General features: G+C 39.1%; 1 protein-coding gene across 3 annotated transcripts; it reads left to right on the forward strand.

Moving 5' to 3' along the window:
• Positions 1–980: 980 nt before the first annotated feature.
• txlng (taxilin gamma) lies at positions 981–12,745 on the forward strand. 3 transcript variants are annotated; one of them, XM_069662758.1, is made up of 12 exons: positions 1,050–1,071; positions 2,399–2,451; positions 3,019–3,127; positions 3,611–3,758; positions 4,028–4,119; positions 4,727–4,897; positions 5,004–5,198; positions 7,803–7,922; positions 8,129–8,203; positions 8,377–8,469; positions 8,555–8,650; positions 10,232–12,745. In XM_069662758.1, exons 3-12 carry the CDS (start codon positions 3,035–3,037, stop codon positions 10,616–10,618), a joined length of 1,470 nt encoding a protein of 489 aa, XP_069518859.1. In that variant the 5' UTR covers positions 1,050–1,071; positions 2,399–2,451; positions 3,019–3,034; the 3' UTR covers positions 10,619–12,745. The 3 variants fall into 3 exon arrangements, with proteins under 3 accessions (XP_069518877.1, XP_069518859.1, XP_069518868.1); XM_069662776.1 differs by lacking the exons at positions 1,050–1,071; positions 2,399–2,451 and adding an exon at positions 981–1,030; XM_069662767.1 differs by lacking the exon at positions 1,050–1,071 and having other exon boundaries at positions 1,942–2,434.
• The last annotated feature ends 15 nt before the right edge of the window (positions 12,746–12,760 follow it).

Genomic DNA, 12,760 nt, shown 5'->3' on the forward strand with positions numbered 1-12,760 from the left:
AGTCAGTCCCTTGTTTCATTTCACTACTTACGACATGCCTTTACAAAAAAATGTTTATTCTGTGGTGTTATTTTAGTAATCTTATTTTCGTTTTCTTTTTATCATTAATTTTATTTGTCTGTGGGCTTTTATTGTTTGTTGTGAAGCACTTTGTTACATGTATTGAACAGTGCTATACAAATAAAAGTATTATTAGTAAAATAAAGTATTAATATTAATATTATTATCCTAATGAAAAAGTTGATCTTAATTGGATTTTAAATGGCTTACTTAACGTAAGAAAGTCGTTTATGAAGCTGTTGTTGGGATTGGGTATCAGGTGTGAGTTGTTTCCCTCCAGCGCTGTGACGTACCAGAAAAGGCGAATCTTTTGGTTTTGATTTTAGCTCCGTCAGGTTTTCAGATTACTACCGAAAGTACAAGAGTGCTACCTTCAAATTAAAAGCTGGGGGGGGGGGGGGGGGGGGGGGGAATCACGTTCATAGCATGTGCGAAAGAGGGACGCATTGACCAATTGGGTATGATGCTTGTATGATTGTATTTAATGTAAAATGCATGACAAATATATTTTCCCGCTGAGTTAAATTTACATCACACACTATAATATCAAGACCCAGCAATGATTATGCTGATATGTTTGATTGTGATCTAATAATGGTGTGAAAATCAACGGCAAATAGTCAAACTTTCATTTTCAACCTGGAGAGACTGCAAAATTCAAATCTCCTTGGTAGCCTGTTTGACAGGATAACAGACGCACTTTGACCAAAAGCGGTTGGGGTAACCTTTTTCAAAAAAACTAGAAATCGATACAGCAAGTACTACAGAGCTAATGGAATAAACCCGTTTTTTTAGTCTGCAATGCTGTATGTCACTTTACTTTTCAGAAGAATTTCCCCCAATGGGGGAATCTTAAATGCATCAGATAGCGGTTTTACTTTGAAACAATTAAACCGGACATTCTAATTCTGACAGTCTATGCTAGCTTGATAACTGTGTCCTGCTGCTTCCATGCACTCTGAAAACACAGGTAAACGCTCTAGCCACTACGGCAACATATTTGCTTTGCTGGTATTGTATCATGATTACTTTTTTGATCATTTCAACATAGTAATGCTGTGTGACCTGCCCCTGTTAGACTGAGGATCTTGTGTTTAACGTATACTATCACATGTTTCTTATTTGCCGAAGTAAAGTTCACTTCTAGTATTAGACTGTACGGATAGCCACCAACTAGCCGTTAGCACAGGATTAGCCCTGCTAACAATAGCACACCAACGATAGCTTGCGTTAGATATATGCTTTAAACTTACGGAATTAACCAGTGTTAATTTACCAACAGTACTCTATGCTATCCAAGGCAGCACCTGACATTTTTTAAATAAATACACTTGCATAGCAAATGTTAACGACAGTACAGTTAAAGGATAAATAATGCTGCTGAACGGTTAGCTAAACAGCTAAAATGGCCATGAACCGTACGCGCCGTTCTATTCTGAATCGATAGGACGTCACACCAGACTACCTTTACAATCTGAGTGTTTATGGGTTACTATGTTTCTCTGCAGAAACACATTGCTCATACTAATCTTCTTAAGACAGTTTCAAGTGTAGAATAAGTAGCACATCAATTCGGCAGAAATATTATACTTACGTCGGTGTTTATCTTTGTATATTTGTAACTTTCTAAAGTTTAACGTTAGCCACCTACTACTAACGTCACCAGAGATCAACAGATAACTCCTTAAAGTAACGTTTGATCATACTGCGTTATGCGGTATTGATTTGTTGTGGATATTTGAGGGAAAATATACTAAACCTGTTTCGTTTCCTTAAAGGGGAGTGCAAAAAGTTTTCTTCATATTTATTGGACACGCATGTGAAGATGTCAAGTTAGCAACAGAGCTCAGGTTAGAGCTCAGAGGTTACATGATCAGCGTGCTTGTCTGTTAGTGATGCAGGAAATAGTTGCGAAGTTAGCTGGCTCTGCTATTACAGGATCAATATGACAATATTCGTAATCTTGTTCTATACACTGAATATGCCAGGGTATCACTTTCAGCAAAGTTATAACAATCCGTGTTTCATTTTGTTAGCTAGTTGCTGGCTAGTCCTTGCAGAAAAACTGCGTAGTATGTAATGGCGAGGTATGGAAGCACATTTCTGCCAAGCAAAAAACAAAAACAATAAAAAAAAACAATCGCATGAAAACCTTGTGGTGAAAATTTTCTCTTACTCTGACAATTTGATACAGGTACAGGACGCCTTTTTTCCCCATTTTAATATAGTCACTTTATTTAGATCTTATTGGATAAATTGTAAGTGTTGTGCTTTTATAATTTTATGTTTTCAATTTTTAAAAAGTGGAGTATAAAGTAATTCACAACATTTATTTTAGATGCAGAATCAGACAACTCTGGAGATTACATTAACAGTAAGGATTTGTTTGAGGTAGTCTCTCACTCTTCTATAAATTTTTGACTGTTGAATTTTTTCTCACAATGTCCTGCTCTCAAATAACTGACTCCTGACCAGACTGATTCCAGCTAGTATTACAAAATTTGACACCAAAACTGACTGTTAGCTTGCAAGGCTAATGAAACACATGGGCTACATTGTCTCTTTTTCTCTTCCCACCGGGTTGCTGCAGCTTTAAAAAAAATATATATATAACAATACTCTGTTATATATAGTTATGAAAACCCTAACATTACCAAATAAAGGGACAAAATGGTTGCAATGATAACTTTTCAGAGTTGTAAACTCCTTCATTATAGACATCTGTGCTGGGTTTTTGCATCCGGTAAACACTAGCAATGTTTTTGTCTAAGTAATTATGTGGATCTTATGCCATAGCCCGGCTGGTACCTGACGCAGCACACATACCACTGCAAGCACCTTGCATTTTTTGGCCACAGTAATATTAAGACTGAATGTGACTCCTCTTACTCATTACTAGAAACATGGGTCTGGTCATACAACAATCTAATTTAAATGGTCTAACTGTTTTTTTTCTAGCGTGTGATCAGGACTAATGGAGACAACAGGAGTTTGTAAGATTGATGTGGCCACCAGAAGAATAGTGGGAGGCAGTGATTCTCCGCAGGACCTGGACAGTCCATGTCAGGTAAACACTTTAAACATGATTATGTCTGTGTGCTCTTTTGTTGATATCAAAACAACCCTTTTAAAGAAGACCCTTTTTTCTGCCAAAAGAAAGGAGCCAAAATTCTGTGTTCTAAGAACATTCCAAATCTAGTTTGAAATTAGGAAATATTTTACACCATTGCGAAGCAGTCCAGACATTTCAGTACTTTACTACTACTGTATGCCACAAACACATTTCTGTCAGTACCAAAAAGGTTTCGTAACATGCTGTAGTGTAGTGAAAAGGTGATTAAAGCCAGTCCCTTGCTCAGCCTGGTGGAAAATTGAAGGCTGGAAAAGTGAAGCAACGGTTTGTAGTGAGTAACATTTCCCTCCAGCAGTTGCTGCTACTAAGGTCATGAAGCAAGGCACTGAAGCCCTGGCTGCGTTAATGGAGCTGCTGGTTGAAAGTGCTGTAAATGTATCATCATTGTAGTTATTTGGATGTGTGTTGTGTCATCAGGAGGAGGTTGCAGAGTTTGGTTTGGGGTTGTGCTGTGCTGAGGAGGAGAGGGGGGAGACTCCCGGCAGAGAGGACAGTCCCAGCGACCTGGGTGAGGTAGAGCTTGACCCTGGAGGAGACCCCAAGACTGGAGAAGACCAGGCTTTTGGTAATAACCGTAAATTGTATCTTACAGGCCCTTAGAGGCATTTCTGCATCAATCAGGACTCTTAATCTGAAGTTTGCCATAATGAAATGTGAGGTGAATCCCTTCCTGTCAGATTGTCAATTTGTTTAGATGATCTCCAACCAGCACTGGGTGTGGACCAATTTAAATTAAATTAACTAGCAGGGGTTTAATGAAATATCTAGCAGTGCAGTACAGTGAAGGCAACTCTACTTTCATTTTTTCGCATTGTGTTCTGTTTTACGTTGCAGGGAAGGAAGTCGCTCTGTTGATGCAGGCTCTGAACTCGCTGGCTACTCCTGAGGAGAAACTGGCCGCTTTGTGCAAGAAATACGCAGACCTGGTGAGTGAATATCTTGATTTTTCCTGTGGATTGACGGACACATCTCAGATTTGAATTGGTCGCTGTGAGCTTATTGCTGTCTCTGGAAGGTAGAGAATAGCAGAATAGAATAGCTGAGCCAATCAGAGCTCTGTAGGAAGTATGAAAAAGAGAGCATCGTTATCTTGTAAGAAGCCTGAAAAAAACCCACTATTGCCACAAGCATGGATGACTGTACAGGTTGTTGTAAGAAGTTTTCCAAAATATCATCTCCTAAATCAACATTCTGTGAATAATGATCTTTAACAAATATCCCTGCATAAGTTTGCAGTCTCAAATGTGGACTAAAAAGAAATGCATAAACACATGTAAGTTTTTGTTTTTTTTAGCACTAATCAAAAAACGCAAAGCAAACTTGTCCAGCTGTCAAACATTAAGATTTGCCTTTTAACATGGGCGCCTCCCCTGTTTTATTCAGGTGTCAGGCTTTTTACAGGTTCTCATTATCTAGTGCACATTTCCTGTGTTATTAATAGAGCCTAGTTTTCTAAATGTATTTCATGTTTGTTTTTTTTTATCCAGGATAGGTACAAAGTTTAACCATAATACAATTTTTTTGTGTGTTCAGTTGGAGGAGAGCCGCTGCATGCAGAAGCGTCTGAAGGCCCTGCAGAAGAAGCAGTCTCAGATTGTAAAAGAGAAGATCCACTTGCAGGGGGAGCACAGCAAGGCCATTCTGGCCCGGAGCAAGTTGGAGAGCCTCTGTAGGGAGCTGCAGAGACACAACAAGACACTGAAGGTAGACCTCAGCCCGCTGCAGCTGTATTTATCAACTCCACTCTACAATTTTTTTTTAAATTTCTTGTTGACCTCCTCTCATTCCCACTCCTCTTGTTACCTGACAGGAGGAAAACGCCCAGCGGTCCAGAGAGTACGAGGAGCAACGGAAGGAGGCCATGCTTCACTTCCAGATGACTTTGAGTGATATTGAGGTGCAGATGGAACAGCACAGCTCCCACAACACCAAGCTGAGGCAGGAAAACATGGAGCTGGCTGAGAAGCTCAAAAAGCTCATTGAGCAGTACGAGCTCAGGGAGGAGGTAAGCCAGGCTATCAGCACCTCACTTTTCTGGTTGAGTCTACTGTCTAACTAGTAGGGCTGTCACTTTTCAATTGAAATTCGATACATCGTTCGAATCTGGTGAAATATTAATAGTTCAAACTGCAATGATATGAATGAATTAAAAATAATCTGATTTCCAGAGTCCCAGGATGCTATCGCGTTTAAAATAGTGTGCCTTGTATTCCAACAGATGGCAATAACACACTGCCTGCTACAAACCAATGGAGGAAACTAACCTGCCAAGCCGTTGCTAACCTTTCCTGCTTCAGTGTCCCAACTGTATTAACTTATTGTTGTTCAGCTCCTGGGCCGAAGTTGTAGCTAGCTTCAGGGCTAACTCCCGTCACTGTAATACGCCAGCGACATGCAGCAAGCAAGACACAGGAGCGAGGCTTGAGTCTTGAGGAGTCGTAGGCTTTATTAAGCACAAACGCAGCCTAAACTGTAAAGTAGTCTTGTTGTTTATACTAGAGGTCGACCGATTGATCGTTTTGGCCGATTAATCGGCCCCGATAGGTCTTATTAAAAACTATAATCATCGGCGGAACTGGGCTCCGATAGTGGCCGATGGCTGTGCAGCCTCAGGCGGAGACGTACATCGCGTGCATTCGCCTTTTTAATGGAGTCTCCATACGTGACATACAGGTAATGCAGGTACCTGGGATAATACATTAAAGTTAAGTTTATGACACAGCTTTATTCACAAATTATGATCATGATAAGGTTGTTATTTATAGTATTGCATTATTAATGAATTAGACTATCGTTAACTTTCACTGCTTTTAAGCCGAGCTCATGCTGCTGTCTCTGTTTAGCTAGCAAGCTCGCTACAATTTGGCTAGCAGTGAGTGCAAGCCTAGCACAACTAATAGGATCATATCTGATCATCTGAGGGGCACTTTTGCTGAAAATATAAGTTTGCGTGTGCAAGTCCCGAGGATACTCTAAACAACTGTTAGAAAACCATGAAATGCCACTCGTACGTGGAGACTGTGAGAGGGGTGGGTGGGGGCTAAACCTTTGCTGTACCGGGGAACATCTGAAAAGTGGTACGTGATTCATATTATCTGACTCGTTTCAGTTTATTTCTCCCCACAAAAGTTATCTCTGGAATATAACGTAACAATATCATCTCTCCACGATACAAGACAGGCAGGCAGGGAGGAAAATAAATCATTTAACTGTTACTTAAATTACTTACCAATTTGGCGTTCTCTCTTCTAAATAATCCAACATATAACATATATTACACTAATAGTTTGTAAGAGCCACGGAGCGCGTCGCCATGTAAACAAATCCAACATATTTCCAATGATGTAATCCAGCAGATCACACTTCAGGATACTCTCCGTACTTATTATCAAAGTCAAAGTGGCAAAAAACGGGTTTATTAAAAACCGGTGTTTGCATAAGGCTGCTGTAGGAGTAAAGCATGCCACGGCGTCAACACAAACTGTTGTGAACAACAATGTGTAGGTAAAGTTAAAGAAAAAGAGCGAGAGACTGACGCAGGGTCGATACATTCGCTTTTTATATAAGATTCTTACGGTAACTTCTTTGATGCTACTTGAGTTGTCTGCTGAATTATATTATGTATATATAATTATATTATAGTGTTTCTATTTTTTTCTTCCAAATATATACCAGAGAGCTTAAATGATGATAATAACCATTCATTTGTAACTTTAGTAAAACTTTTATCGGAAAGGTTTTAGTAAACCAGCAACTTAAAGAAAACAACTTCAGTATCATTTCAATTTAAAAATGATTAATAAAGTGCAACTTAAATTATTCTTGTTGATTTAAATAAATATTAAATATATAAAAGTAAATAATAAAGTTATATATATATATATATATATATATATATATATACAGTATATACATTATCTATTTGATAGCCTATTTAGTTCATAGTTGTATTGAATTGATTTACTTGTTTCTTGTTTCTTACATTAGATGGCAGCTGGACTATGTTGCTGAGGAAAGGCACAATGTGGGCACAACAGTTTGAGTTTGATGTTCATTTGCAGATTATATTTTCTTTACTACTTAATTTTTTTATTTAGGTATTCATTACTTTTTGAGATTCATGTTCTGTTCCAGATTTATGTTTTTATTTTGTTATTTATGTGAGATAGACTTTCAGTTCAACAGTTATGTGTAAGGATATGTAATAAAGATAAAGATTGTTCATTTAAATTAGTTTCTTTTTTTTTCGTGGGGTAGGGAGATATCGGCCGATTAATCAGCTATCAGCTTTTTCCTCGTACAAACTATCGTTATTATATCGGCCTTTAAAAATCCACTATCGATCGACCTCTAGTTTATACAGTTACCGATCACTCTTTTTTCTGCTCTACCGCTGCTCTGGTCCCCGACACTTCACATAACTCGTACACACACACTTCCGGAAATAAAATTGGGAAATGTTTCACAGCTGCTCCAGAAATTAATGTAACTAAACTCTACCCAGCAATTTAAAAATGCCCATTTTAATCCAGATTAAATGCTTAAAAAAAAAAAGACAGATGACTCGTTACTTCCTCAACCCACTCCAACGTATGTGTTCCTCTTGCAGCATATAGATAAGGTGTTCAAGCACAAGGAACTGCAGCAGCAGCTGATGGACGCCAAGCTACAGAGAATCACAGAGATGATGAAGGAACTGGAGGAGAAGCAGCAGAGAGAGAGAGACTTTGTGAGTACATTTGTGTTTTCTTTCACTCACAATCTGTCTAGTTTATTTCTTTTAGTTTAGTAGTACATTGTCAGCATTTTAGTTGAAATAAAATCTAAGAATTGATGGCATTAAATGGTATTCAGGATCATGTTGGCATTGTGTCTGCTATACCTGCGAGAGCCGCAGAACTTGACGGTAGCACTGACTGTACTGTGATGCTTCAGCTGCTGAAGGATGCTACAGAGTCCAGACACAAGTGTGAGCTGATGAAGGAGCAAGAAACGCAGCTCAAACAACAGGTAGTTGCACTAACACACACAAGTAGTTCCTTGTTGAATCAGAAAAACACTTTAGACAAGGCAGACAAAAACACTGTAGCTGTAATATAAGTAGGAAAATTCTGTCGAAGCCTTGTGTTTAACTGTTACCAAGGGGTTTGAAAATGACTGTTGGCTGCTATCATCTCTCTCAGCTCTCCCTGTACATGGACAAGTTTGAGGAGTTTCAGAGCACTCTGGCAAAAAGCAATGAGGTCTTCACCACTTTCAGACAAGAGATGGAGAAGGTGAGGGCAAGAAATGTCTCATATTTGCCCGTTATTGACTTAAATCTGTTTGTGTCTCACTTGACTGTTTGGATTTAATCTCTAGATGACCAAGAAGATCAAGAAGCTGGAGAAGGAAACCACACAGTGGAGGACCAAATGGGAGAGTAACAACCAGGCCCTGCTGCAGATGGCAGAGGAGGTGACTTTCATGATCCACACTCTCTAAGTCTGTCCAGAGTTCAAAAATGCCCCTACCAACACCTCTCAAGCTGCCTAACATGATGTGTACATGTTGTTTCAGTTAGCTTTAAGAGTTTTTTTATTTAATAGTTAAAAAGAGAGCAAACACACTTATTTCCCAAAATATTAAACTATGTGATACAAAAATGATTTCAAAGTCCTCTCATCATATTTTTTAACTTATTTTTCTAGTAATCTTGAGAATGTCCTGCTTTGAAAAGGGGAAAAATAACTTGTCAGTGAAGATGTGAGCACAGAATTTAATGCATAAAACTATTTTCTGCTACAATGAAGACTTCCTTTTGATATTTAGGTATTTAAGTTTGAGGCTTCTACATTTTTACAAATATTATCACCAACGCTAAACAGCCAACAGTGCAGACATTTTCACTTTACTTTGGCCCACCCCAAACATATCAACATCTTACCCAATGTCTGACTTCCACCTCTGAATTTCACCATGTGATCTGTCTGAACTCACTGTCACTTTTGTACATTTATCTGTCGAGGCTTATTTCAAGGATTGTCTAATATTTATATTCCTATTGAATAGGATTGGTTGCTGTTAAACACAGTAAAACTGTCAACTTTTTGTCTAGAAAAGAACTCAGTTATGCTAAGGGACACAATGCAATTTCACAGGATAAGCTTCAATCAAGCTTTTTTCTTACGGTCAGTTTAATCATTCAGTCAATCAATTAATTATTGTTTATATAGCCCCAAATCATAACCAATGTTCTCTCAAGACACGTTCCAAAAAGAGAAGGTCTAGACCCAACATGAATCCACCAAGAGCAGTACATAGCAACATTTGGCAACAGTGGCAGAAAAACCTCCTTTTAACAGGATGAAACCTCGAGCCGAACCAGACTCATGGTGAACAGCTATCTGGGCTGATTGTAGGGCTGGGTATCGATATGGATTTCTGAATTTGATTCGATTTTGATTCACAAGCTCCAATTTTATGAATTAGACAGCTTATGAACTTTTTTCCGGTTTCAGATTTTCAGTCCATCATTTGGCTCATGGTTTTGATTAAACAAACTGGGTTTCAACTTTCGCAAGATTTGGCCACAAGATCTCATAGCGCAAAGAACAAAACCACACGAGAGTTATAGGGAAAGGCATACTGTATAACAACATGCTGAAAATACACTTGCAGCCAAAGCCGATGCTAACAGAGAGTAACATAAACATCAGTGCAAAACTAACTTACATATTCATGGACGCACACACGATAAAAAGAGTCTGTCAGTGATCACTGATGTTTCCGTAGTAGGTGCATTAAACAAGTCCGGGTATGTCTCAGATGACACTCAGAAATGTAATTGATCAGACATGTTTTTACACCTATTTCTAAAGCTCGATCTTGGGATTTATGAATCAATATTGGGTCATTCAAATGAGAATCGATTTGAATCGGAAAAATCGAATTTTTTTGAATCTAGCCTGAACTGGATGGTTTGAAAAAATAGGTTAGACTGAGGAATTTTATTGATAGCTCTGGCAATGATGGTCATAAAACTATTTTGTGTTGTAGAAAACCCTGCGCGACGGCCACTTCAAGGCACTGCAGGGGAAGCTGGAGCTGCTGGAGCGGCTGTGCAGAGCCCTGCAGAAAGAAAGGAACGACCTCAATAACCGACTCAGCCTCCTTCAGGAGCAGGAAGACAAAGGGACCACAGCACCTCCTGATGCCCAGCCACGGGAGCCATCAGCAGGAGAGGAAGACGAGGATCAGGAGGGGGATGAAGATGAAGATGAGAGCTCTGCACAGGACAACGGGCTGGAGACGGAGAGCATCCACCAATCTCCCAGACCACCTGAACTGGACACAACACTGGCTGCTACTGACAAAACTACTACTGCTACGAGCACGACGACAACCAGCCAGCCTGCAGAAACGGCACCCACACAGCAGGACTGAAAGAGTCTGTTTGTGAGGGCTTCACACACCTCCAGCCTAGTTCGATAACTAGCCAGAAAAACCGTCTATGATGGAGGTAGAGATTTCTTTTCTTTTTAATGCTAGACTTGTCTCTCCAGGTCTTAACACTTAAACCGAACCCTTATCTGTTTTGTGCGATAGTTTAAGAAGAATGTAACAATTGTATCAAACATTCTATTCAAAACGTTGCCCACATTTATATTGGTTGTAATAATTGGCTTCTTGTTGAGCACTTTGTACTCCGTTTTCTACCATAACTGTATTTTCATAGGGGAATTCCAAGCAGTCAAACTGGCCGTTTTTCTCTCTTCACAAGGTCTGTCCCTGTAGCGTCATATTTATCACTGAAAATTTAAATTGGATTTACAGTGGGTATATCACCTGCACATTGTCATGGGTCACTTATAATTAGTGTAGCCTTACAGTCAGAATGTGTTCTGAAGAGCTGGAATAGGAGATGTTGTGTTGAACAAGTGCAAAGTCACTCGGGCTTGTTTAACATCTGTATTGGCAAGAGTGGATGTTTTTTCACACCATCATGTCACTTTTTCATTTCTAGATTAGAACAGAAGGCTTCACAGCAAAATGTATCCGGATGTCATCATAGAAAAGTAGGTGTTTGTTTGAACCTAGAGCCTTAGCCAGACAGGCTGAGCATACCTGCGTCTGCACATTCATTCAAACTAGATGAACAGAAAACCTTTAACTCGTTCTGGACACCAAACTCAGTGCAAGAGTGCATGTCATATAATGTGTTACTCAATCGTGAATTTGGCAGCAAAGCCGTGGTCGGCATTGTTGGCAGTCTTCTAAAAACTAATTTAATTAATTGACGTGATGAGTTCAGTTGTTATCACAGACACACACGTTGCTCTCATTCCGTTGTACTTCAGTTGCCAGGGGTCAATCCATGGGTCATTTTGAATGGAGCTCTTCATTAAAATACACTTCAGTTACCACAAAGGATAACTAAAATCATGTAACGAGATGAAAGCTCAGTGAATGTGCAAAATGTTCCACTAGATTTAAATTTTCATTAGTTTTGTCTTTAATAAAGCATGTAATTTGATTTCTGTATGATCAGCTCGACAGGATTCACAGAGAAGAAGTGCCAACAACCACTGGCAATTTAGTTCTCTGTGGATTATGTTGGAAAAACATTCTAAGTACATAAGAATAATGGGCCCTAGCATCTTAGAAAAAAGTCAAGTTTGCTTCCAGTTCTGTTTTTAACACATTGGAATAAAAAGATCATTTCCATCAACTGCAGCTCTTGCAGGATCTCATGAGGGAAACTATCTCGTGTAGAGAACTGATACCGTGAATGCAGGAACTGTCAAACAATCGCATCTTCCCTGCATATTTTATGCTCATGACAGTTTTCTTTTTGGGCACCATTGGCAAAACTTGCTCCCCTCATTACCTGTTATCTTGAATAGAGCACTTAATTGTTAATGCTAACAAAAAATGCATCCTTATTTTGAATAGAATACTTTTTATTTGTGGGGTTAATAACAAGTCTGATCCAGGACCAGCATCTTCTGGCTCTTTTTTTACTGTGAGATTTATACAGCTCAAAGTGTAGAGAAGGATTATTGTTTTAACTCAGTTTCTTGTAAAGTCAGTGAGAATCATACAAATAATCTTCCCTCACAAGTGTGTTCACTCACTGGCTGCCTGTCTGAAAGCCCATGTGTGACTGTTCTCTGTTGGTAGTTGCAGTCTGATTAATTTGATCTGTGACTTCTCCTGTTCTAAACGTTAATGCATTTATGTTCACATCGTTAGAAACAAAGTTGATGTGAACACGTACAGAGTTAAGTGTTTTCTTTCGGTAGAGGACAGGTCCAGTCACGCCCCAAGCCGAAATTTTTCAGCATCTATTCCTCTTTCTTCGGCGTTGCCCCAGATTGACTCTCAGGTAATGTCAGAATCTACCTCTGCAGGAGAGACTAACTGTGAAAGAAGAGGCACGAGTCACCATAGCTTTAGAGAGCTTTATTTTTTACTAAAACACCAAGATGAGCCCACAACCCCCTCTATGATTGTACAATGTTCTTAAAGTCCTGTCTTGCTTTTCAATAAACATTTTGTAGAATTTGCAAACACTATGGTTCATTC

This window comes from Semicossyphus pulcher, unplaced genomic scaffold (genome assembly GCF_022749685.1).
Source record: "Semicossyphus pulcher isolate SPU_LCO1_2020_fin unplaced genomic scaffold, fSemPul1.0.p SCAF_1, whole genome shotgun sequence".
In the NCBI taxonomy this organism is placed as follows: domain Eukaryota; kingdom Metazoa; phylum Chordata; class Actinopteri; order Labriformes; family Labridae; genus Semicossyphus; species Semicossyphus pulcher.